The sequence below is a fragment of the Pholis gunnellus genome (assembly GCF_910591455.1).
Source record: "Pholis gunnellus genome assembly, chromosome: 23".
Lineage (NCBI taxonomy): Eukaryota > Metazoa > Chordata > Actinopteri > Perciformes > Pholidae > Pholis > Pholis gunnellus.
Window position 1 is genome coordinate 4,955,894 of NC_136550.1, and position 26,858 is coordinate 4,982,751.

At 43.3% G+C, this 26,858-nt stretch overlaps 2 protein-coding genes across 2 annotated transcripts; one reads left to right on the forward strand and one right to left on the reverse strand.

Moving 5' to 3' along the window:
* Positions 1-3,427: 3,427 nt before the first annotated feature.
* On the reverse strand, positions 3,428-17,760 carry mmp14a (matrix metallopeptidase 14a (membrane-inserted)). Its single transcript, XM_079185078.1, has 10 exons — positions 17,517-17,760; positions 9,193-9,341; positions 8,858-8,980; positions 8,249-8,556; positions 7,984-8,145; positions 7,082-7,221; positions 6,781-6,919; positions 6,484-6,634; positions 5,848-5,963; positions 3,428-5,640 (listed from the first exon to the last, which is right to left on the reverse strand). Exons 1-10 carry the CDS (start codon positions 17,598-17,600, stop codon positions 5,321-5,323), a joined length of 1,692 nt encoding a protein of 563 aa, XP_079041204.1. The 5' UTR covers positions 17,601-17,760; the 3' UTR covers positions 3,428-5,320.
* A 1,546-nt stretch (positions 17,761-19,306) lies between these two features.
* lrp10 (low density lipoprotein receptor-related protein 10) lies at positions 19,307-25,952 on the forward strand. Its single transcript, XM_079185044.1, has 10 exons — positions 19,307-19,328; positions 20,231-20,399; positions 20,562-20,594; positions 20,684-20,828; positions 20,980-21,176; positions 21,307-21,896; positions 21,984-22,420; positions 23,063-23,257; positions 23,375-23,504; positions 24,064-25,952. The coding sequence occupies exons 2-10, from the start codon at positions 20,351-20,353 to the stop codon at positions 24,706-24,708; spliced, it is 2,421 nt and encodes an 806-aa protein (XP_079041170.1). The 5' UTR covers positions 19,307-19,328; positions 20,231-20,350; the 3' UTR covers positions 24,709-25,952.
* The last annotated feature ends 906 nt before the right edge of the window (positions 25,953-26,858 follow it).

Below are 26,858 nucleotides of genomic sequence, written 5' to 3' on the forward strand. Positions count from 1 at the left end.
AAACTACGCAGTTAAAAGTGCAACATTTGCCTCTGAAATGTAGTGGCGTAGAAATATGAAGCAGCATAACATGGATAATACTCGAGTAACGTACAGGAACCGTAAAATTGTACTTGAGTACTTGAGTTCATGTACATTCCAGCACTGCAGGCAACACTAGAAAAAGTTACAGTAGAAAGTAAATGGTGGCATAATGTAGGTCACCCAAACAAAGCCTCAGGTTGAATTGCAAGCAGCTGTCCAGGCCACTTCCTGCCTGGCATGGAGAAGAAGTGCTGAGCTGGATGGTTGTTCCTGCACCGCCCAGCCAGGCTGTACGAGTTCTACAGTAAAATGTCTGAGAGAGAGAGATGTAGGGGGAGAAAGAGAGGAGTAGAAGCCAACATGGCTGCCAAAGGTCTCATATGTGTTCATGTCCATGACCTACAAGACGGAGAGCAGATGCTTGGCAGACAAACATGGTCGCATCTCCAAACGGACAAAATCAAGTGAAAAATGTGCGTTTGATTTATTTCCCGGCAACATCTTTTACAACATCAAACATGATCGTATCTTGTCCGACTGCTCCGCCCACAGCGATGGCATCGCTTCAGATTAAAAGTGAAACATCTTTTAACAGGGCTGCGGGGCAAAGAAAGAGTTTCTGGCAACACTGTCCTTTACAGGACTCATAGTTTCCTTTTGATTTTCAAGAAAGAAACTGGAAAGTTTCTGGAAACAACTACAGAAAGCAAATTTGGTTATAATTATCGGAAACATGGTGACACGACACAGCCAATGAATTAATCCTGAAGCCAATAGCATTAGTTCCCCGTCTGGGGCGTCGTGACCCGAACAAAGAGTCATCCAATAAATCTAAAGGGTTGAGAGACTGTTAAAGGATAAACAAGCTTTTGGTCTTCAGGCCTAGAAATGTTCATAACACAGTATACAGTGCTTCATTTTAAGCTCTGAGACTGATTCAGATTCAGTGTTTTACTCTGAGACACTTACAGAAATTTAACCAGTAATAATGCTTTTCTAATGTATTTCACCAGCATCTATGTATCCATCAGTGATCCGGTGGAGGTTTGGAGTCCCCAAAAACAGTTCTTGTGCATGAGCGAGCAAGGTCCACTGAGACAAATGGAAACACCGGGTGACAGACAGAGAGAGAGAGAGAGAGAGAGAGAGAGAGAGAGAGAGAGAGAGACACACTTTGGCTTGTGAAAGGTGGCAAGTGGATGAACAGATGTGAGTAAAAAAAAAAAAAGAAAAGGTTAGCGTACATTAGTCCAAAGAAGCTGCACTCGGTGCAAGAATACCTCTACAGTGTCTCAGTAACCGACATAGAGAGATATGAAGTCAATTTAACCAATCAAGCTAATTATAAAGTAATATTTTCTTCATTATGTGGTGTTTTGTCAGTTATCACGTTAAAGAGCAACTTTAAACCAGCTTGTTTTAGCTGTTGGTTTACCTTCTCTCCTTTCTGCAGTGATGTAGAAATGTACTTCAGGGTGTGTCAGTACACTGTGACATCACTGTTGAACGCTTGCCCAAGAGCACTTTTACCTCCACTGGGTAACACCTGATCATAAACAGGATTGAAGGTGTATCCATAAGGCTCTTTTTACACAGTAATGTCGCAACAGAGCGCTTTGAAAACTGGAAACAGTTAAAAATGGGAACGATGCAAAGGTCTAAGCTCTGAGAGACTAAACCGTAGTTGAATACTAACCAGATTTTCAGCAATTCTCTTTTTGTTATGTCGGTGGTTGTTTGCCGTGATCTTGTGGCTGCTGTTGTTTACCGCTACACGGACAGAATGTGAAGAGTTAAAAAAGAGAGTTTGAGGGAAAAAGGGTTTGAAGGGGGAGGAGGAGGAGGAAAGGGCAGAGAAAGAAAGAAAGAGCAAAAACAGACCAGAGATACTTGTGGTGAGAGGAGTGGTTTGAGACTGAAGCCTCATAAAAAGAACAATTTTGCAGTGGGTGAGGAAATAGGAGAGAAGGAGGGAGGCTGCTTGCAAAAGGATTTTTTGGATAGAAATGTGCAAAATATCCCCAAACCTATGAAATCATTTCTGTTTTACTTTCCTTCTCACGTCTCTCTTCCTTATCTCTGTTTTTCTGTCACACAATCTTTCTTCATGTTCTTATAATTCATTTCCAGTGGAGACATACAGAGCTTAAACTTTTTGTTTTTGTATAAACTCACACACACACAGTACACACACACACACACACACACACACACACACACACACACACACACACACACACACACACACACACAGTACACACACATGCAGCTGGGCTTGGCCGAGAGGTTCAGATGTTTCATATACCAGATGCTCAGTTGGACAGAACTTCTCTGAAAAATGTGAGCGTTCCATCACTTTTTCCGACCCGTGCTGGCTCCACGTCCAAAACAACCAGCGGCGATGTAACTGTATCCAGACTGTCTTTGTTTCCTCCTTTTTTGTTTTGTTTTTGTACAACACTGCATTGCCTCTTAATTACTGATTCATATGTAACGCCTGTTTGCATCGTTAGCTCGTGGATTTGATTGTGCAGAGTGCAGGTAACGTCTAATGTTGACATAAATCGTCATCATTTCATCTTTTACGTTTACGTACTTTATATCTATGAAGAAAACTACTTGTTGTGAAATAGATGACTGTCACTGACTGACATGATCGTCCTGTAGAGCAGGACATAATGGAGAAAGAGGAGGACTACAAACCGAATAACAAAAAACAAAATAGCAGATGTTAATCTGGCAACAGCTCAGGCTGAAGCGAAATGAACTGGAATGATGAAATCCTCCCAAACAAACTACGTCTTCCAGACACTGTTGAGGAATGGGAGTGACAGTTTGCACCGTGTCCTTTTAAAAGCACACAATGGTTTCAGTTTTTGGACGCTGACCGCTAAAGCGAAGTATAAAAATGACAACTCTGTAGTTTTAGCATGTAGCATGGAGTTAAGAAACGGACTCAATTAAAGCTACCAGAGCAGAATGTTTGCCTAAATGGGAGCATGAATACAGGAAATTACAGGAAAGTCTATAAACAGTTTATTTCAAAGTAAGTTTGTTAGTTTTTTGTTGATGACTTCAAACAGAATTTCCTTCAGAATAGTTGTGGTGAAAACTAAGAACTTAATCAATCAGAATGAATTGGTTATTGTTAGTTACATTTATTTTTTGCTATCTGGTAAATATAATAATTAACCATAAAAGATATTTTTTCGTGAAAAAAACGTGGTTGTCTTAAAGTTACGTTTAACATCGAGCTTTTCCTTCTACAGGCGTTAACGTGTGCGCGTTAACTGGAGAAGAGAACGTGTGCGCGTGGAAGAGAGTAAACAATAACACAAGATGGTAGAAAACAGTTTCGCTTCACTTCAACCAATGAAACACAAAAGTGAAAACAGGCAAGAAAAAAAATCTCATTCCATTTTATTGATATGATCATCATTATAAATATCATTACCATTATCATTGTTATTAACTAAGTGAATTCAACTTCAATTTTGATTTATGTAAAAAAAAAGAAAAAAAAAAATATCATTGAGCACCATCAAAGTTCATAAATAGCATCGCTTGTTATTCTGTGCCGACATCTCTGTAATTCCAGGTGTTTCAGAGTAAAAAGAAACTCCCTGAACTCACGTTTAGCCCCCTGATCTAATTCATCACATGCTGAGTAAACTGGGATTCATTTCCATCATTGTCACGTTACGCCTCTGTCCAGCAGGACTCCGAATGACAATGTACAAAAGCAACAAACAAAAAAAAAAAGTCCCTATAACTTTACCAGGAGAACAATAATAACAATAACCATACTTATAATAACAACAATTTCCCATAACAACGATAATAATTAAAAAAATTGCACTATATTGTTGGAAACTGTACCGCTTACTGACACATTCTTGGACAAGCAGCTCTGCTCCTATCGGTCAACAACACATGTACTGGAATGTTTGAGTTAAAACGTCACGCTTTCAAGAAAAATCTTTTCCCCGTCTGACTGCTTACACTGAAAGAAGAGTTATGCTTGTGAATCAAGTTGCAGGTAAAAACACATAAAGGATTCTAGTTTTTGTACCGCTTAGATGTCTTTATCAGCTGCTGCAGCGACACTTATCGAGGAGGAATCGGCCACCAGCAGCCTCACGGTAAGTCTGACTTTAGTGGACGTAAATCCTGGATGAACAAATACTGATCACAAATCCTATCCACGCATGTTCAGAAGTCTGCATCAATCAATGCCGACACCGTTCAAAAGGTACGTGCTGTTGTTCTCGGCTCCATCAAACAAGAGGCAGGTGATAATATAACTAAAACGTGTTGAGCAGATGGGAGAGAATCTTCTTCGTAGTAGGGCTAGGCATCGCTTTAAAATGTTCAATATCAAAACAAAATGATTCAGAATCGTACTTTGATAAATATGAGCATTTTTCCATTAACAAGAAGGTCTCAATAAAATAGGGAAAATTGGCAGAATTTTGTGTAAAATGGGAAACTATTTGATTAAAGAATAAGTAAACAAAGTTACGCAACTTGACCGTTTTTAATACCATGTGCAGTCGACACATTTAAGGCAGTACTAGAGGAGTATGAGGTCCGATACCCAGCCCTACTTAGTGGTAAAAAAAAAAAAAAAATACTGCATTGCCGAATATCAAAACTTTGCCAAAACAGTGGATTCAAGAGCAAAAATGTCACGTTGAAATTAACTCATTTCAAAAATAAAACCTCAACAGATTTTTTTGACAGCAAAATGTATTTCTGAGCAAGAACTCCTGATGAATTTCTGAGTGCAACCCAAAGTGAAACACAGATCTCAACGTTAAGACGCGAATCAAGACAGCAGTTCAGCTGGAGTCGTCCAGTAAAAGGGGAGGAAGGAAGGAGGGGGGATGTTTGCTTTCTAATACCTGGGATGTGAGAGAGGAGAGGTGTTGACGAGTCTCTTTGTATATTTCCCTTCTCTATGTGAGATCGTGGGTACGTTGGTGAATCTCTGAACACAGAGCAGTACATGTAAATACTTAACATACAAATACACATTTTCCTGATTTCAGTTTCTAGGGCCTTTTTTTCTTTCTGTTCTCGTTTGTGGCACAGACAAACCACCCAACACTTAACACATTGTCCCCCCCCCCCTCCTATCCTCCGTTATTTTTTCTCCGGTCGCCGTCATCCTCTTCCATTTCTTCCTCCCCTCAGTTTCCACCTTCACCCGGCCCTCTCTCTCTCTCTCTCTCTCTCTCTCTCTCTCTCTCTCTGTCCCTCTGTGGCAGTCTGTCATTCACCCCCGTCGCTCGGTCTACACCTTGTCCAGGAGGGATCTCTGGCAGTAGAGGAGGCGCCGAGGCGTGCCGTACTTCCTGAAGAACAAAAGCGCTCCCAGAGTGACCACGACCAGCACCAGCAGGAGGAGAGGGATCACCACGGCCACCGGCCCGGCCCCGCCCTGCGACTCCTCCACCTCGATGATGATCACCTCCTCTTCCCGGCCCTTCTTGGGCTCCTCGCCTTCGCAGCCCATCCAGTCGGTGAGCACAGACTTGGGGTAGCCGGACTCCACCTTCATGTACTGGTTGTTGAACTTCCAGTACTTGTTGGCTTTGTAGAAGTAAGTGTAAGCTGAGGAGAGTGGAGAGAAAGAGTTAAAATCACATGGCAAAGAAAAGCAGCAAATCCTCACATTCGAGAAGCTGTATCTGAGAAATGTTTCCTTTATTTTGGATTAATCAATTGTCAAAGCTGCCAATTCATTTTTCTGTTGTTGTTTCCGTCTCTAACTGGGATTTAGACATCCACGTGATCAGTTCGATGGGGAGGAAAACTTACATCCATCTTCACTCATGATGGCGGCTTTAATGTTTTCCGGCGCGCCGCTCCACGTGCTGATGGGCTTCGGATAACCGCTGTGCACGGTGCGAGTCTGCTCGTTGAAACGGTAGTACCTGCAAGTGACACGAAGACACAAAACTGTTAAAGATGCACAGTGTTGGAAAACCTTTCCTCGAAGAAACAGCTTTGGGTGATTATATTCAGACAACAGGGGAACACCAAGGTTCATGTCTTTGCTGTTGTTTTTTGGGAATGTGGGTTTTCTACATGTGGTAGTTTTTAGTTTTCACATATGCAGTAAGACTCTTTCACTGAATTACATACAAGAGGGACAAAGTGTGAGTCAGAGCACTGAAATGTAGGTTGCTACCTTCAAAACAATTTCACAGATAAGCGCGGTAAAAGTACAAGTTGAAACAGGTTACTGCAACTGTGCAAATAGTATGAGCAGTATCTGTTTGGACAAAAGGGAAAGAGATTAAATCTATGCATGAGTGCTGCAGGAACGCTCCCACAATGTTTTATAGGAAAGTGATGAGGAAGTACTCCCAGTCTTTTGAGGACAAACTTGTTGAAACGTCTCCTCAGGGAGAAGTAGTTTTCACAAATGCAAAAAATGGAGGACCGACTCACTTGTTGCCTCTGAAGAAGAACGTCTGTCCTGTCGGTGTGTAGAAGAGAGCAGCGTCGATCTTGTCTTTGGGCAGACCGGTGCCCAGGTCTTTCAGGCTCTTGGGGGAATCCTTGTCCATGCTGGACTCGCTGAAAACCCAGTACTTGTCACCTGGAGACACGATCAGAAGGGAGACGGAGAAACAGAGAAGAAAGATCAGAAGAGACGACAGAAGACCGGTCGCAACGGCTAACACGTGAAGTTCATCACTCGAGCAGCCGCGGTGACTCAATCACTCGGAATCAGATGGAACCTACCCTTGAAGAAGACGAATTTCCCGTCGTCCCTCTCGTAGGCGGCGTTGATGTTTGAGGGCAGACCCTTCCAGAAGTGACTGATGGTCATCGGGTAACCTGGCAACACCTTGTTGTTACGCACACGCCAAAACCACTTGTCCTGCAAACACACACATAGATTAGAAATAATGCATTTTATTGGGGCACCTGCATAGAACACAGCCGTCGTTAATGGGATTACTGACTCCTGTTCTTTCTCTGTTGTAACGAGTCAAAACACCGTTCATTTCGTCTCATCTGGAGGCTTGAGAACACGTTGTACCTTAAACACAAACTTTTCCCCTCTGAGGACAGCGATGGTGTCAAAGTGTCCCTCGCAGACGTCCGGGCCGTTGTCGGGGGTGGACGACTTCGTGGGTCGAGGGGGAGGTGGGGGAGGAGGGGGAGCCCCAGACTTGGTTCCTGTGGGGAAGATATTGTGAGAGAGAGAGAGAGAGAGAGAAGTGTGAAATGGTTAATGACATATTCCAACACTTTGGTCCAGACTGAAATATCTACGGACTGGGTAGCCTTGAAATTTTGTCCACACGTTCATTGATCCCAGATGATGAATCCTACTGACTTTGGTGATCCTCTGTCTTTCCCTCTAGCGCCACCATCATGTTCACTTTTGGGGTTTTGAGTGAAACGTCTCAACGACAATCAGATGACACCATCAGCTCAGAATCTAAATTTGTTCAATAGTTTGTTTGACTTAATACCTGAAGCCGGATGTTAACATATCATTTATCTCTATTGTTGCATATTATATTTTGTTGAGTATTTTGTACATTCAATGTGCTGCTGAGTGTTTCTTGACTATATTATAGACACTGTTTCTTTAACTTGTAGTCCATCATACCCATTGATGGACTAGAACTCTAACTGATTGACACACTGTGAATAAGCTGTAGACACTTGTTAAAGGAGACATATGATGCTCATTTTAAGGTTCATACGAGTATTTGGGGTTTCTCCTAGAACATGTTTACATGCTTTAATGCTCAAAAAACACTTTATTTTTCCCACACTGTCCGTCTGAATAATACCTGTATTCCTTCTCTGTCTGAAACGCTCCGTTTTAGCGCCTGTCTCTTTAAGACCAGTCTGCTCTGATTGGCTTGCGAGGAGCATCGCTGCAGATATCTCCGGTAAATTCCCACTTCCTACAGGAGGACAACTAACCGTAGACCGCCTGGATGCCTCTGCGGTCGTCGTATGGGAGCTGGAAGTTTTCAGTCTCAAACCACTGGTAGAAGGGGGCCATGATGGCAGAGGGGTCGTTGGAGTGCTCCAGACCCAGAGCGTGACCCAGCTCATGGACCGCCACCAGGAAAACATCGTTACCTTCAGAGAGAGAGAGAGAGAGAGGGGGAAAGATGACAGTTAGTATGTTGGTTTTTCATTTCTTCAGGATCTTCATGTGACCGTCTGCTCTTCTCTCTCTTACCCCCCTGGTCTGGGCTCCCGGTGGTCCAGGGCTCGGCGAGGTCAAAGTGCGTGTCTCCGCCGATGCCGTGTCCGGGGAAGTACGCGTGAGCCAGGAAGCCGCCCTCGCCGTCAAATGGCGTGCTGTCGCCGTGGAAGCCCTCTGAGAAGGAGAGCATGATGTCCGCGAACTTGTCGACCTTGTCTCTGATGTGGTTGTAGGGGATCTCCTTGAAGGTGAGCGGGATCACGCTCTCCCACACCTTGAAGGCTCTTCTGATGGCTTCGTATGTGGCTTGTTCTCCGATCTTAGGGGTGTAGTTCTGTATGCTGAGAGACAGGACGGAGAGACGGGGATTCAGGCCCGACGCACAGTAACACACTAAAGAGGAGCAAGTCAGCAAGTAGAGCACCTTTCAAAACAAAAGCACCTTAGTGCTTCACAATAAAAGCCTGACTATAGAGCAAGTGTCTTGACTTCTTATCTATGATAGAAAAGTGAATATCTTGAGGACTGCTGCTTGATAGTGAAAAAAACATTTGTTGTGTATCATAACATGCATAATAAATCATATTCACATGTGAGACTTTAGTAGCAAAAGACAGATTATTGATCCGCGTAGGCGTGTACCTGAATGTCACCTCTGACTTGTCCCACTTCAGACCCTGCACCGCGTATCTCTTCCTCCTCAGGTTGGTTTTCAGCTCCGGGCCGAACTTGTCTGGGACGCCACACCGCGGCCGGCTCATCGCCCTGGCCACAGCAAAATAAAGTTCCCAGTTCTTAACTGTGCAAAATATTCACACTCCACCGAAGGACACATTTGTTGATACCTCGCTTTCTTATATTATCTTAACTCCACTCTCAAACCATCAAATGATCTGACAACTTGAAAGACTCTAGGAATGATTTGAACATTTGAAACCAATAAAAAAAAAAACACGTTGCTGTCAATCAGGACTCACTCTATTGTGTTGGAGTCTATGGAGCCGGTGACAGCCAAACCGTAAAACCTCTGCATGGCCGATATCGCTGTTTCAATGGACTTTGGCGAGCGGATGGCCTGGGCCCTGACATCACCTGGAGGCAGGTAGCCATACTGCTGCAGCCAACCCTACAAGAGAGAGAGAACATTATGAACGGACAGCACCAAAAGATATGTTATTACAAAACAATTGCACCTCAGAAAGGTTTATCTCAGATTTTCACTCCATCGTCCTCTGTAAGATCTTGTTTATTCCAAAATAAACCTTCCGGACCAATTAGTTGCACGCAGAATGTGCAAAAATGTTTTAAACTAGAAATGAAACAAAGAAACATTCATATATTATCATCATATTGTTATTACAGTGTTTATTTTGGCATCCTGTGTCATTACATCGTTATTGTGTATCATGAGTATCTCCAACAGTGATGAATAATTATTATATGGACATTATGAAATACTAAACCTGAAACAAGGATATTTTCTATGAATATTCTTCTTCTCAAAATGTGATACACTCCAAACAATTAAAACACACGTTTATAATGTATAACTTGTGATTTTGAACCACAGAAATTGTAATTCTTTGCTATTTACAGACCCAACAATTGATAGATTGATCGAGAAAATATAGATGATAAGATAGCTAATCAGGCAGATAAGAGACTTTATTTAAGGAGGTAGGATTGCTGCCTCGACTGATACACTGTTGTACGGTGGCCTGTAGTCTCTTTTTATGTCAAAATCGCAACAGCAAAATGATGAGATTTCTCAAAAATCAGTGTTTTGTTATTGGACTCTATATTTCCATAAAATACAACATGCAGAAGACAAACAACAATACAAAATCTACTAAAACACAATGATATTGTTATAAAAAATGAACTATAGTGTTACTATAGTGTACAATAAGAACTGTAAAGTGCTGTATAGTGGTATTGTGGTGTTACTATAGTATTTTCAGTCGTGCTATTTCATTATCTATTAAAGCATTTCAACAGTAAAACTCAGTATGTAGATTGTTGTAGTATTATTGTTTTTCTTTATAGTTTAAATAGTATTACTATCGTATATTATATATTGTTTCTATAGAACATTCCTATAGTAATACTTTATGTGTTTTTTGTGTTTCCGTGGTATTCCTACATTCAAATAGTACCATTATAGTACATTATATAGTCTTTCAGGAGTTGTTTTTTGAAAGCACAATAAAACACTCCTATAAAACACTCCTATAGTAATGACTAAGTGAGTTAAAGAAGTTTATAACAGACCAATTATCCTTTGACTTTATTTGCAGAATCAGGACTTTTGCAACACAAACGTGAGTTTCTCAATCTGCTCGTATTCAGACTTGCCAGAAACAACAAAAAAAACACCTGAAAACATCTGAGTCGACAAAAACAGAAGGGACTGGCCGCTTGTGTGAACCTGCGGGTGTTTGTCTGCTTCCAGTCACTTTAGAGCTTGTTCGGGCCTGCGTCTCAGATGCATCACACAGATTAAACGGTGAATAAGGGAGAGAAAGTGTGTGTGTGTGTGTTTTTTTAGTGTGACTTGTTATCATACAGCGGCCAACACACACTGAGGTTAAATGTATTTTCGTTTCTTCATGTGACTGCGGGATTTTCCCGTTTATGAACTCTTAAAACCATCGCATGCCCCCGTCATTTATGCTGAGCTCGTTAGGGGGAACTTTGTTGTGGGGTCATAAGGAGGAGCGAGAGAGGAACTGAAAGCCAAATAAAACTCACAATCTGAAAAAAACACTGATGTCATTTCAGTTACGATGACCCAGAAGTCTAGACGATCGCAGCCAAAGACAACTGGCGGTCGTAACGCTGGAAAAAAGTCACATTTTCAGCAACATTTGGGTTCCTCAAAGCTTGAGCTTAAGATCTCCCTGCCCCCTGTCTATGTCTGTCTTCCTCCTCCTCCTCCTCCTCTCTCTCTGTCTGCCTTCAAGTCAACCAAAACCACCACTATTTATCTTTACACATGAAAGGCCGGCCTATTCTTTCCACTGCCTGCTGCTGGTGGTCTAAGACTTAAAAGAATAGTTCAACGATTTGGGAAATGTTAGCTTTCTTTTCGAGAGTTAGATGAGAAGATTGCTGCCATTGTAAGTGAAGCTGGAGCTGGGAGACGTTTAGCTTAGCATAAAGACTTTAGCATTAGTAGAGAAGAGCCATTAAGTTAATAAACGTATAATATCCATTATACAACAACATCAACACGTTACTGAAAAACCTGAATGTATTGAGTTAAAGAGTGTGTTTAATTGCTTATAAATTCTACTTTTCATTCATATAAAATATTTATTATTTCTTCTCTCAAAAGTCTCCCAGTCTTGCTTTAAATCTTACCAATTAACACGTGTTGGTTTAATTAGTACAGAAAGTAAAGTGTCAAAATGAAGAGTTGGGGTTTTACAGGCGCGACAGACCCAACATTCCACACATTATTAGTGTGCTTTAGAGCTGCCGGTAGATATCTGAACCATTAGACAGGGCCATGCTAGCCGTTTCCCTCCGTTTCCACTCTTTGTGCTAAGCTAAGCTAAGCGGCTGTGAGTTTTCACTCCATATTCAACGGACAAACATAAAGAGTGGTGTCAATCTTCTCATCTCGTGGCCACATTTTGTTGGAGTAATAGAAGCTTGAGTGCATCTTGAACTGTGTGTGTTTCCACTTATGTATCTGCACACGCAGCGTTAACGCACGTCTTTATCTCCACCACAGATTAGCTTTTTGTGGAATTACCCCGGATTCCTTCGTTAGCATTATCTCAACCTCAGATATCTCTCTTATTCCACCATTAGTGATGTTTTTCCTCTTCAAGCCTTCCTCCGACAAGTGAAGGGAAAAGCAAGAGGGGCGGGGGGGGGGGGGGGATGGAAATGTAGGGACTGCATAGACAGGACTACCTGGCCGTGTACTGCCTGGGCACACACACAGCTACTGTTAGTCATGTGCTGGGCAGAGAGGCCAGAGAACAAGGTTCACTTATGACGACCTGCAGAGAGACAACTTATCCCCCTTCTCTCCATCTCTGCATACCCCCCCCCCCCCACAATTTCTTCTGGATTATTTAAGCATTAATCTAATTTACCCCCCCGACTCTCTCTGAGTCAATCTGCCTGTAACACCAACCAAATTTACTCTCTCTGCCTCTCCACTGACTGCTGCTAGTGTGTCCTGTGGCTCCAGTGTGGTGACGCGTCTGCTTCTATAAAAACACCCCCCTGAAAAGTCTCCCCCACGCCGACAAGACCTCCACTTCTCTCCCCCTCGTCCCAAACTACTCCACACACAGCCACCACCACCTCCGGTTGAGACGCCAGGTATCCCAGCATGCACCCCTCCTCCCTGGAACTCCCAGCAGCCACCATCAAAGCTTCTATTTATTGAGACTTGTACATGGCTGGTATTGTTGGCCTCGGAGTAGCTAGGTAGCTCGCTAACACGGCCATGTGTGGTCAAAGGGCTGGCTGCTGGTGTGGTACACACAGCCCTGAGTGTGTGTGTGTGTGTGTGTGTGTGTATGGTGACATGAGGTCTGATTGTATAATGCACAGACACTGAAACACAGCCAGCGTGGATTGTGTGACCCATCTATGACCTTACTATGTTATACAGAGCTTCCGCAATTACTTAAGTGTACAGAATTTGATCATCTATAATCATTAAGTCAATTTTTAAGCAAACATTCAACCGTTCCAGCTCCTTAAATGTGCGGATATGCTGCTTTTCCTCATCTTAAATTCTCTTTGGGTTTTGGACGGTTGGCTGGACACAATACAGGCAACATAATTATGTCGCTTTTGGCTTCAGGGGAAATTCTGATGGCTGTTTGTCACCATTTACTTACGTTCTATAAAACCAATTAGTATTACATAATGAAAATCCTCAGTTGCAGCTCTGAATTCCATGAAGGTTCATCATCACTTGCACAATTAATTAGATTTACATGCGAAAATCGTCTTCTCTAAATCCTAAAAGCGTACTTCAACATGGCTGTGTTAGCTTGCATCCCTTTGGCAACAATGAGCTGCTGGGCCCCCATTAATTACCCTCCATTCCTCCCAAACTCTGTGCAATCTGTGTAACTTTTATAAGCTAGAACAGGACCCCATGGTTCTAGTTTGCTGAGGGGTAATTTGACTACAGGCACTCTGGTCTGCTGAGTACCAGGTGTGAAAAAAAGGTTTTAAAAGTCAATTTTAACACAGATATCCTCCTCAATCTACAACCTCATGATAAACACAGCAGGACATACTTCAGTTGATTTCTGGATACAATCTTTTTAATTGATTAATCACAAACTAGTTGAAACACGGTCAACCTGGAGCGTTCAGGGCCCGTGCGACGTTTCCCAGTATGTACTCCACAACACAAAATCACTCAATCCAGAGAGTATCAACAGTTACAAAAATATGACCGTGATGCCGGGAAGCATTGATGTGATGTCTCAATGTCCCGTCACCCATTACAGGACATGTGGATGTCCCCTATTGTCACACACTCTTAGTCACATCCACATGAGACTGCGTTGTAATTTATTTTCCGGATGCACCATGAAACCACAAGTTCCTACAAGAGTTATGAACAAAGTTTTAAATAAATTCTTAGGAAGTGAAACTGTCATTGCGTCTGAACAATCATCATGTGGGTGCTTGTGTGCATTTATGCAAAATATACTGAAAGAAACTTTAAATAGAGATAAGGATGTGAGTTTGTGTATATTTAACCAGGTGTTCACTCAGTACTGCAGAAAAGGCCGTCTTTCTGTGTATAGCAGTGTTGCCAAGTGTCAAAACACTATTTGTTTCAAGCTGCACATTTGTTTTAATGTCAATACGTATTTTTCTAGCCACACAAGTTAGTTGGATGCTTTATTTCCTGCCTCTAAAATCTCACCAGCAGTGAAGAAAGAAAACGCACAGACAAGAAGGTAAAGGACAGAAGATGATCTAAAGTGCAGAGTTACAGTAGCGAAGGAGCGGTAAAGACATTAGAAAGAAGAGCGGTAAAAAAGAAGTGGAGAGAGAGAGAGGTTAGGCTGAATTTAAATTTGAGGGACTGAGTCAGTTGTTCCTCTCGCTCGGTGCCAATGGAAAAAACAGAGAAGTCTGCTCATGAGTGGCTGAATCTCACATTGCCTTCAGTTCTTGGCGTCTCTGACCCAGTTAGCACTCACAGCAGCGCCGTGCCAAATCTTTTTTACACTTCTAGTGGGTCAAACAGGTCAATTAAAATCACGTATTCTGCCTCGTGAAACCTTATTTAACTGATGCAAGCCAACCGGTACTGGTACACGAATACGTTTTCTCTGGTGACAGTGATGCAACTGGAGTGATAATTAACATAGACATTGCTTGTTTGGCAATGTTTACTAAAGTACTGCACATAAACACTATTTTGAGTGTACTTCTAGTTCTACTCAAAGGCATATATTGTACTTGTTACTGCACTTCATTTGGCAGCTTTAGTTTTTTACATACCAAATATAAAAAGATCTTATAATATAGAATACATCTTTATAGAATAAAATGTATTCATGAGTTACAACATTAAGATACAGGACACATAGCAGTGATGGAGGAAGTATGTATGATTAATATCACTCATGCAATATCATGTTTTGGTTCATTTTAATATTGCAGCTGGCCGCAAGTTGGAGCAACAGGAAACAATAACTTGGACCGCGTCTCCATTACAACTGACTAAACTCCATCAGCTGATGAAGACTGTGCGATGGAGTCAAAGCTCCAAAAGCTAGTAAGTAGAGTTGAGATTGATTTCGTCAACAACTTGAATTTTGTAATGAAAGTGATCATGTAAATACAGGCTACAACGAGCTATAATTGGGATAAAATAATCAATTATGTCGTGCAGTAAAAAGTACAATATGTCAATAGTGGAGCAGAAGTATAAAGTAGCATAAAATGCTAAGAGAGAGCTCTCTACCTCAGGTGAGTGGGCAGCCTGTAAGCTGAATTTGATTGAGCACATCTGGCCTAAATTAAATTGAATCCAACCAGCTGAGCACCTAAGACTTGCATCTTCAGAACCTGCACTTCTAACATCATGGTGGAAACTTCCTCTCTTTGAACCAAAGCCAAGAAAATGAGTGTAGGTGCAAAGATAAGCTCCCTTCCTCCCTTGAAGTCCATCAGTTTCTCATTAAGGCCGATCCAGCTGATTATTTTGACATCTTTTCAGTGACAACCGTTGCCTGTCTCGAGCAAAGCTTTCTCTTTTGATGCTACATCAACAGCCACTCTGGTATAGATAAAGAGAATTGAACCCAGATGTGTTCTGAGCGGATCAGAAAACCCTCTGCTGGGATCACGAGACCTGTGTCTCCAGATGGCAACGGGAAATCTCCAGAAAGGTTTTTTTTAGCCAGATATGAAGAGATCCTGTTTTAGAACGCCGTTGTTTTCATTGCTGCCCACTTCCTTTGCTCACCGGGTCTCACTGAGCTCCTCATTGAGGTAAAGAAAGGTTAGACAAGGCAAAAGCGGTGAATGAAAACAGATGCCTGGGGGGCCGCAAAGGTGCTCCACTTCACCAGAAGTCATTTCCAGAGAATAGTGGAAGTGTCAATTCTCTTTTGGTGGAGCTGCATCTCTCTTCACTCAGCGTGGATTAAGTGGGTTTACTTTGTCGGAGTGAAGTCAGGGAGAGATGTTCAGATGTTGAGCAACGCTGATAAACCACAAAATTCCTCCGAACTCAAGTTTCTCTGTCGGACTTCTGCTTTCTCAACTCCCTGAGTCCCGTCAACGGAGCGTCAGCTAAACTTAAATTAAACATTTATGTCACTCGGTTGTTGTTTTGTCTCAGTTTCTCCTATCTTTGCTGCTTTCGCCACACACAGTCTATCTTTTGATCATAGGGTTCATGAACAGCGTTTAGGTGAAGTAATCCTGAACCCATAATTGATTCTGATCCTTTTTCAGCATGAGTGTTATGTCTGACAGCTTCGCGGCGCTGCGCACACAACATGTATCTGATTAAATCCTGCACGGTGGGGTCCTCATCATTTCAGCCCTGAGGTGATAGATATCAGAGGTGTTATGAGCTGTAAACAGTCTGGTTTTCTCACACTGTTTACAGACATTCATCACCGTGTCGGTGTGTTCGCCTGTGGCGTCTTATAAACCGTCTGACTCTCTGAGTTATCCACCGCGTCTGGCTTGACTCACGCGCCAGCAACTCTGTGGTCAGTGACTAAAGGCCCTCCTCTGCTCCTTCGTGCATCCTGTCCACGCATAACTACATCTGTGACTCTTGTATACCTTACTTAAGTTGTAGTTTTTGTGCTCCGTGAATCAATTTCCTGTGAGAGCTGCTTTTTAGTGGTGCATCCTGTGTTTTAAAGAGAAATACCTTGTAAGTGCAGTTCCCGGCGGTATGACTGAACACCGATGAGGCACTGTTTAAATACTAACATCAAACACACTTACGACCTCTGGGACAACAAACAGAATCAATGTAGAATGAGCGGAGAGACGGAGGCGCCCAAGGGTGCTCGCACCCAATCATTTACGAAGCTGCATGCGACCCGGTGACAGAATATGTTGTTTGGTTGAAGGCTTAACTGCACTTTAGTGTCTCAAGGCCGGGGCTTCACAGCCTGAGGCCGTCAGTCTCCCTTGATGGAGCGACTCACGTCCGGCTTGTTGTGAATGCAGACCAGCTTCCCTGCAAGTCTCCTCAGGCAGATGAAAATCATTAACCCCCCTCCCCCCGAACCACCACTGCCCCCCCTCTTTTTTTTTCTCAGAACAAAGCAGCTCAGCTGAGGTTTCCAAACTGGGCACTGCCCCTGCATGGCTGGATCTCCTCCCTCACAAGCCACAAGAGTTTTGACTCATGACATTTTTCCTCTGGTTGAAGCTTCATCTCGTGTTACAGATGGCTGTCTTTTAACCAGCTCTTAGTACAGAAAGATAAACGTCGGGAGTGTTTGAGGGGGGCAGAATAAACACGGGAACATAAACAGTTCCTCCCGGGCTGTTGCAAGATTAGGAAAAAGAAGCTATAAACATTGGAAAGACCCTACAGATATCAGTGAAACGTTATTTTCCTGTAGTGGTAGAATAAGAGGTCAAACAAAATTCATATTTTTTTAGGCTTTCTGCAGCAAAACATGTTATATCCTCCAGGATTATTGTCGAAATTTAAATTCTAAGTTGTTTACACATACCAGCTCATATGACAAACTTTCAAACCTAATGTGGATCACTTTGCATTGTTTAAAGTGCATACATTAGGATTTTCCATCAGACTTACCTCAGCTTTTAGTATATTTGCAGTGACCGAGGTAAAACCAAAGCAGCAGAGACCACAGGCCAGGGTGAGGATCTGGGGCAGCATTCTTCTATCTGCAAACTGCCCCGAAAAAAAAACGTTCAGAAAAAACTAGTTTCTACACAAGTCCTGCCGTCCTGACAGCAGACGACGAAAAAAAAAAAAATTATACAAAATCGATCGATGCTACTCCGTAAAACTTTTTTCTCGTATCCACATGGACACTTGGAGCGCACCGGACAGGTTTTCTGCACAAAAGCGACTCCCCTTAAAGTCGGAGCTGAGCTGAAAACACTCAACAAAATGCCAAAAATCGAGAGGTAGCGGTGACAAACGCTCAGCTGGTGTCCGCTAAAGCTTCATAGTTTGGCTTCCTGTCCTCTGGAAGGATTGTCTGCAGCGCGTGTGGACGTGGTCACGAGAGAGAGAAAGAGAGAGAGAGAGGGAGGAAGAGAGGGAGAGATGGATTTTCCTCTGGGTCCTCCTCCAGATGTGCAGACGTCATTTATTTTTCATGGCTGACCAGGTTCATCAGTGTAGCTGCCGATAATTGACGCTGACACAGATACCAATCTGAAGAGACTCGACATTAAAGGCAGATTTTAATATATTTTAATTTGTGTGATTTGGCATAGAAATTGACATTGCTTCACTTGTTTTAAATTACTATTATTATTAGTCTAAAAGACACATTTTCTACATTTAGTATTTTTTTTTGTGAAAGTACATTCTGAATACTTACATTCTGAAACTCTACAACAAAAGCCATATCCATCTTTACACTAAATGTCAATAAGACATTTCAATACTCAATTTATAAAGCAAGAGACATTGCTACCCGGTTGTTTAAAAAGTAAATTAGCAACATTAAGATACTATACATTCATGCATCAGTAGATCAAGATATAATAGAACAAACACAAGAGATATTATAATATAACACTGGAAGCTAACTAGTTACTTTGCTTATTTTTTGAACTTTTAAGTTGGAAAACATTTATATTCAAGACCTTTATCTAAACTGCAATATTGTTACTTTCACTTGAAGTCTCCCTTCACTCAAACACGTTTTTTGGCATCTTGTTACTTCACTTAGATGTTTGAGCTACACTGTGAATGGGCTTTTAATAGTGAAGCAGAAGCCATCTTGCATAGCTGACTTTTTTTAAATGGAAAAATATTTGCACAATCATCTGGATTTTTCATTCAGGGAGGAGGAGTAGGTCGAGGTGTAATTTTAGGAATTTTCAGTGAGGTAATTAAACATCAGCCCGACATTAATATTGAAAGCAGGATAGCGGTATTACGTATTTATACTCTTTATAAATGTGCTTAAGTAAAATACATGCATACTCATGATACTTTCATATATCACAAAACATGTCTGGATGAGATCTTTATGTAAAATATTTGAAAATGTTTTCTTCCAATGCTGAAATTCATTGGATTAGAAGTATAAATTAGCATAAAATTTAAATAAATGTAGGTTCTTACAACATTTGTGTGAATTAAAACTAATGTTGTATATTTGTACTAACCGATACTGACACCTTGTGTTTAGAAATAAACATTTCACACTAACTCCTTTACATATATGAATATATATAAATATAATATATGAATATACAGTATTGTGACTAACGCATGTACTCAGTATAAAACGTTTAATGTGCACAAAAACCTTAAGTTTATGAATGAAAAAAACAACAACAATTAAGCCCCGCCCCTCCTGTCACGGGCTAAAATATACGGAAGTAGATCAGAACTTGTCAACAAGAAAGGCCGACTGACATGGTGACGTACTGGGCTCGTGTCCCCTTTTTTAAAAATCATTTTTATTATGTTGTTGCCTCTTCTGACCTACATGTTATGATTTGTTCGGGTACTAAAACACTCCGTGTCGTGCTCGGAGACATTTTCTCGTAGTGTCTCCGTCTATAAAAAAGCGTTTTAAACGAAAACAAAAGTGAGGACGTTAGCATTAGCAGCTAGCTCGCTAGGAGGCTAGCTAGCGATTAAAGCTCTCGTGACTCAAACCGAAACTATCTCGTAACGTTTTCTCGGGACGTTTTCTAAACTTACAGGGAACTACACGAGGCGTTACGACTGTTTTACTTTACTGGGAATAACGGACAGACTTTGAAACTATTTGTGTGGCGACGATTTCGTCTCGGAAATGGTTCCTGGCGTCATTGTTGAGAAGATTATGGGAAGGAAGTGTGTGTGTGTGTGTGTGTGTGTGTGAACACAATGTTCAAGATAAATATAACTTCAAGCGGCACCGCTAACAATACCCATAACAGTAATGTATTGTTTTGGGATATTACTGTACATACCAATACTCACTTCTTTGTGGCCAGAGATATTGTCCTTAAGTGAAGTACCTCGGGTTTTTGACTCAATTAATCACAGTTATGTTTATTAATCCAGTTAATAGGTTTAAAGCAGGAGCACTTTAGCAGATTAATCCCCAAAGCCACACAAATAGATGGTTCAAAATCCAAATATATTTAATTTAGAAACATAGAAGACAAAGACAGCAGGAGGTGAGATCATTTGACAAGCGGAAATATGACTTAAATTACTAATCTATTGTCATGATCGTTCACAGGGGAGTAATAACATGAGTCTGTTTAATGATTGACAAACTGGTCGAACACGCTTCTCATTTAGCTTTTTCTTCTTTCACTTTACAGATGAAGTCTTCCTGAACAAACCTCCCAAAAATGGCCCCTCTCTGACGTTTGTTTACCCTTTTTTAAGTATTCAGTTTTTATATAATTTCCAACATTTTAGAGGGGAAGCATTAACCCACGATGACGGTCACGTACGGCATCCGTGCCCTCCTAGTTTTCACCATAACAGGTGAGTGAATTCAACAGTGTGCTTTGAATGTGTATCTGTCTGAGGTGCCTACTTTAAATGTGTATCAGGCAAAGGTCGTGTTTGCTCCTATCGCACAACGTTTACAATCTGTGATAAAACACCTGCCTGACGTGTTCTGCTTTTTGCTTATTTCCTCCGCAGCGTGCAGCCGGTTTGAGCCGGCCCTCAGCTCCAGTAAGGAAACAAACTAATCAGCATTGTATCCCCATGTTATGGAAGGCCTATTCAATGTTTCTTAACCTTTTTGCTCTTCTGTGTCGCAGCTCGCTGTGGCCATTCCCTGCAGATCTTGGACAACAAAGTGGGGGAGATCCGGAGTTCTGCTTACCGCAGCTGGTCCTACCACTTCGGCTCTACCTGCGACGGCTGGATCATCAAGGGTTCGGAAGAAGAACCCATCGTTCTCAGGTAAGGGCACTTTATGTAATATTAATATGAGATGTGCTGAACAAAGTAGTGACTGTCTTTACGACATAGAAAAGAGGGATTCACATTTTTTGTGATTTTATGCAAATTAGATTATGTCTTCACCGATCGTTAATCTAAATCCCTTTCTCAGCTTTTCACAGTTTTCAGCACCGTGTGGTAGGAAGGAGTGGGTGTCTATAAAATCCTCAGATGGCAGTGAGCCGGTTGTCCTCTGTGGCTCCAAGTTGCCGCAACCGATGGAGTTCCCAGGGGGAAATATTACAGTGATGCACCACTTCTTCCCGCATCAGTTCCCCGTGTCGTCTTTTCTGTTGAGCTACGCCAGAGGTATGATAGCAATGCCTGTGTCAAAACATTCGGAATGTGCTGTCCCCTTCAATCAAGGTGCACCACATAGTAATATATCTTAATGGCTCTCTTAATATCTTTTTATACTCTTCTGTTTCTACACATCCAGACTCTGGTGAATGCCCAGTAACATCCTTTGAGTGCCAGCGGGGGCGCTGCCTTCCTTTCTCTTGGCGCTGTAACGGTCGGGTGGAGTGTCTCGGCGCAGGTGCGGGCCTCGGCTCCGATGAACAGGGCTGTGATGAAGAAGAAGAAGAAGAAGAAGAAGCGGAGACCCCTGAACCCCCAAAGTACGCCATCTCACCGGCAGAAGAAGCCAAGCTAGAGACGTCCTCGGAGAAGAACTACGATCGGGACTCTGAGAGACATTACGTGATCGATTCTGAAGCTGATATTTGGGCGCGAATGAAGGAGAAGGTTGACGAGGGGAAGGAGGTGGATCGAGAGCAGCCTCAGACTCGCGGGCAGCTCGTTGTGACGCCCACCCCCATCGAGTGGCCCTGCGGAGGCCTCCTCCAGACCTTCTACGGGACCTTCTCCCCTCCAGCCATCCGGGGCCCCGCGCTGTTCTGTGTCTGGACGCTGGACCCCCAGGACTCGAGGCCGCTGAGACTGGACCTGCAGCAGCTGGTGCTGGGACCCGGGGACAGACTCACCGTGGACAACGGAGAGCAAGGCAAAGGAGACGTCATCAAAATTGTGAGTTATTTTAAACTAAACAATGTATCCAAACCCTTTTTAAAAGAGCTTTTGGTAACCCGATGTTCCCTTCCTGCATCTTGTCAGATCACCAGCGCCTCCAATTACAAATCGATCCAAGTTGAGTCCCGCACCGGCCTGCTGTCGATGACGTACGAGACTCTTCTCGGCTCGGAGGGAAGCGGCTTCAACGCCACGTTCCACGTCGGGACCTACTGCCCCCCCTGGGAGGGCCGCTGCGGGGGATCGGCGGGAGGGTGCTTCACCCAGGAGCAACGCTGCGACGGGAAATGGGACTGTCCCGAGACGGGGAAGGACGAGGAGGGCTGCAGGGGCTGCGGTTTGAACCAGTTTGCCTGCGGAGTGGCGGGGCAGAGAGCGGTGCCGTCCAGCCACTTCGCCGGCAGACCGGTGTGCTACCCGGTCACGGAGCGGTGCAACTACCAGCTGTACTGCGCCGATGGCAGCGACGAGAGGGACTGCACCGTGTGTCAGCCGGGGACCTTTCACTGTGACAGCGACAGGTTAGTGTGTGTGAGACTGAAAAGATGTTCATCCCGACAGAATTATCACCGTCTCACAGTCTTCATCAGGAGATTGAGTTTGCTCATTTGTAACTGTTATTCTCGAAGCAGCTGCTGACAAAACAGTCTCTCCTCAAGCTCCATTTAGTAGCTTTTCAGCTGCTATTGTTGGTTGTTTTATAGATTGTTTTGTCAATGAACTACAGTGCTTTGTGTCTTCACTGTGGTTAGTTACGTATCAGTGCTGCTAGGTGTGTGTGTGAAAATGTCACACTCTTAATTGATTTTTATGGAGTACGAGAACTAAACTCTGTGTAATGACAGAAAAATAAATACTTTCTCATATTCAGTCATGTTACATTTTCCCATAATAAGCACAATATATAATAGAAACTACTAAAGTCATATTTTCAGCAACAATATTTGAGTAAAATTGGTTTTCAACTCCTTTTTAATAGCTTATAAATTGATTCTTACATCACATCTTTTCACACAGACTCAAACACTGTTACAGTCTCTAATCGCGTGCCATCAAACAGCTGCTTTACAATCATGTGGTTTTTATTATAACGCGCCTCAGGGTGAGACTTCACGTGGAACCGAGTCTCTCACTCACAAAGGGCCCATTGTTCCCGTCCGCAGGTGCGTGTTTGAGAGCTGGCGCTGCGACGGCCAGGTGGACTGCAAGGACGGGACGGACGAGCTCAACTGCACCGTCATCCTGCCGCGCAAGGTCATCACCGCCGCCACGGTGGGCAGCCTCGTCTGCGGGCTTCTGCTGGTTATCGCCATGGGCTGCACCTGTAAGCTGTACTCGCTCAGGACCAGGGAGTACAGGTAACTGCTTTGAGAGCCACTTCTACTGTGTCGTACTTTTTTAATTTCAGAAAATGCGCTGGCAGTAGAAACTAAAGCGTGTGTGTGTTAATGTGTCTGTTTGTTTGTGTCTGGCAGCTTGTTTGCACCAATCAGCCGCCAGGAAGCGGAGCTGATCCAGCAGCAGGCTCCGCCCTCCTACGGTCAGCTGATCGCACAGGGCATCATCCCGCCAGTGGAGGACTTCCCCACCGAAAACCCCAATGAGGTGAGAGACGAATGGCATGCTGGGATGCACCGTGTTGGAAGTTGTTTACTGCTATCTGATGATCAATAAATCCATCCAGTGGATGATTAAAGAGCTCCTGACTTTGTCTAGACTAGATTATCCGACAAACGCTACAGCTTGTTTTGCCGTATTTATTTTTCTGGAAAGAGGCTCCATTGCTTTGTTGAGCACACTGTAATCTACAGCAGCTCTTGTTTTTATCTCTCTTTAAGTCATGTGATCCACTTTATCAGCCGTGATTAATCCCCAGCAGGCTGCGGGCTGAAGTGGAAAGAGTGTTAGGATGTGCTGTTGCCAAAGCAGGGTCACTCTGAGGAGCTTTGTTATTAGCTGGTGAGGACAGCTGAGGGATTAAGTGGATCAATCAAAGCCTACTCTGTCTGATTAGATTTGGCCAAGCTACTTACTTTAGGTTCCCTAAACATGGATCTAGATTTTATGAATACTAAGTATTGTATTTCAAATGATTTCACACAACTTTTAGGGTGTTTTAACTGCTCTTTTCCACTTACTTACTTTACATCTTCCTCCTTCTCAGACTTCGTCTCTTTCTCTGCGGGGAATTCTCCAGCTCCTCCGTCAGGACGCCGCCAACTCCCCACACCGCAGACGCAGGCCCCGATTCATCCGCCGGGCCGTTCGCCGCATGAGGAGGTGGGGCCTGATCCCCAGACCCCCGTCCAGGCCGAGTCAGGCGTCCGGGCAGCAGCAGTCGGACGCCGCTCCCTCCGGACAGGAACCGGCTCACTCCACCCCCACCAGCTCCTCGTCGGCCGTGCAGGCCGTCAACCAGCCGGTGCCTCAGAAACTCGGCTTGTTGGGTCAGTCGGAGCAGCAGCAGCAGCAGCAGCACCAGCAGCAGGAAGCCCCGCCTCTTCTCCCGCCGCTGTCGCCTGCCGCTTCCCCTCCTCCACCTCCGTACGCTCCCCCAGCTCCAACCCCGGTCGCCCCCCACACTCCTCCCGTCGCCGTGCCCCCGAGCAGCCCCTCTCTGGCCTCCATCTTCCACACGCTGGGCCTGAGCATGTCCCTCTTCAGAGCCTCGCCCTCGGCCTCCTCCGCCAACTCCATGCCCCTCTCCGCCTCCCCTTCGTTCTCCTCGTCCTCTTCAGACGACGAGGTGCTGCTCATCCCGCTGTCTGAAGACACCACTTCAGAGGATGACGTGCCCATGCTCACCTGAACGACATCCTCGCTCCCCCCCCCCCCCCCCCCACGCACCCTCCTTTTTTTTATCTCCCTCACTCACTGATACAAACTAAAACCCAGTCTTTCCACATTTGTTTGAACTGAAGCACAGGAGACTCGCCCGCACTGTGCAAGTCTGGTGCCTTTTTTGAAATAGCTTTGAGTTGGATTTGTTGACTTATGGAAACAAGTATTTTACTTTTAAAAGACCTCCCTTGAGATATCAGTTTTAGACGAAAAGCATGGCTGACGTATGTTTGAGAGGACGCGTCGGCGAGTGCTGGATGTGCACTCTCTTAACGCTCGGCTGCACATTGAAGGTAAACTTTTGCACAGATGAATCTTCCCTATCCAGAAAACTGAGGCAGGCTGCTGTCCGATTGAATGGTTCGATGGAAAGTATTGTATGGCTGCAACTGTGTGAATGCATTTGCGTTTTTAGTCTTACATTGACAGTGGGGTATGTCCGTAGATTGTCTCCGCATACTTCTGCCACTCGCATCCAATCTCGTGTTTTTATCACAGATGATCTTAATCGGAAGATAATTCATCTCCCCTATTTAAGTGCCTTTTTGAGGAGTTTCCCCGTCGACGCACCGCAAAACCAAAACACACGGAGGCACACATGTTTCTCTCACGGCACGGCACGCATCGACACATCAGTGGCTTTATTATAACGTGAATAAAAGAAAAAATAACAATGCATGTACTCTGCAAGCTGGCAATAACTTTTTGGGACCCGTATTTTAGTGCACACTGATAGCGACATACAATAACTGTGTGTCCTGAGTACACACACACTTACGTGAATGTATGTAATCTACAAAAGCAAATGTGTCAAAAGACAATCTCTTCGGTGCCTGATTTTAGGATGTGTGTGTGTGTGTGTCTAGTGTCGATGAGGCTCCCTCGTGACGAATTCACTAAATAACTTGAATCTTCAACCCTTGAGGGGAGTCGATCGCATTCTGTCACATTTTGACACAACGGACTTGTGGTGTGCCATTTGTATTGTACATTTGATGGTGTTTTTATTTCAGCAAGTTACATTTAATTTTATTTTCTTTCCCTCTTAAGTTGTTTTGCTTTGTTGAATGTATTTGGGTCGATGTCGGAAGTTTTAAATTCGCAATTTAATAAGGTTAAATAAGAGAGAAAGTGATTTTATGGTTTGTTAGGGTCAACTTCACTGTATATAAGTAAAAAATGTGGCTGAGATTAAAACGATTTGCACTTTTAGGTGTTGGGTTTTGTGTGTTTGTGTGTCGTGTGGGTGAAAACACACCTGACACCTTAACGGGGATGTCGGAGGCGTTGCATTGTGCTTTGTATTCAAAAGTCCCGTCGACATTCACAGACTCCTAACGGAGCTCTTCAGTGGTTGTTCTGGAGGAAACGCAGATCATCGCTCCCCGTGTTCAGGATAAAAGGTGAATGCAGAGAAAATGAAGCTGTTTGCCATCGAGGATTGAGACTACGTGGTCATGAGAAGGTAATCATGAGTACTTTGGATTAAATTGATTAATGCTGCAGGAAAGTGATTGTTGGAGCTGAAATCGGTTCTATATTTAACAGCTGCTCCAGCAGACACACGTCCTTATTCCTCATAGCAGAGCTATGCAGAGTTTCAGCCCTCATGCTAAATGTGACCTGAAAGATGATGGAAAACATTATCTTTAAGTTTGTGATATATTTTCATATTTGTAGAAAACAGGCATCTGAACATTACTTCTACCTTTTTAAAATGACCTCATTGGCTGTCAAAATTGCAGCATATCATTTATTTATATCAAGTACAACCGGCGAATGCCATGAAACAAGTAAGCTAAACAAACTGATGTGTGACTTTTGAATAAGAACTTTAACGTAAAGCGATTTGAAATGTATATCTGCATTTAGTTTAATATTTTCTGTTGTGTTTGAAAAGTCGTATTTGCATTCAGTGGTTTAACATTACGTACAAGACGAGCGCATAATTATGGCCAGAATTGTAGAAATACTGAGGTCTTAAGTTCCACCTAATGCTAATACTTTTATTACATCTATGCATGTTTTATTTGCCAACATGAGACCATCTATCCAAATAGGCTCCAATGAACTGCCGCTTAGCAAAGCTCCTCGACCAAAATGTCGAACAACTACTCA

Coding starts and splice junctions, on each gene's coding strand:
- mmp14a (XM_079185078.1), bottom strand. CDS start 17,600: ATGCTGCCCCAGATCCTCACCCTGGCCTGTGGTCTCTGCTGCTTTGGT. Junction 8,146..8,248: donor CGGGAGCCCAGACCAGGGGG/GTAAGAGAGAGA, acceptor CTCTCTCTGAAG/GTAACGATGTTTTCCTGGTG. Junction 6,920..7,081: donor GGGAAAAGTTTGTGTTTAAG/GTACAACGTGTT, acceptor GTGTGTTTGCAG/GACAAGTGGTTTTGGCGTGT.
- lrp10 (XM_079185044.1), top strand. CDS start 20,351: ATGACGGTCACGTACGGCATCCGTGCCCTCCTAGTTTTCACCATAACA. Junction 20,400..20,561: donor CCTAGTTTTCACCATAACAG/GTGAGTGAATTC, acceptor TTTCCTCCGCAG/CGTGCAGCCGGTTTGAGCCG. Junction 20,595..20,683: donor TGAGCCGGCCCTCAGCTCCA/GTAAGGAAACAA, acceptor TCTGTGTCGCAG/CTCGCTGTGGCCATTCCCTG.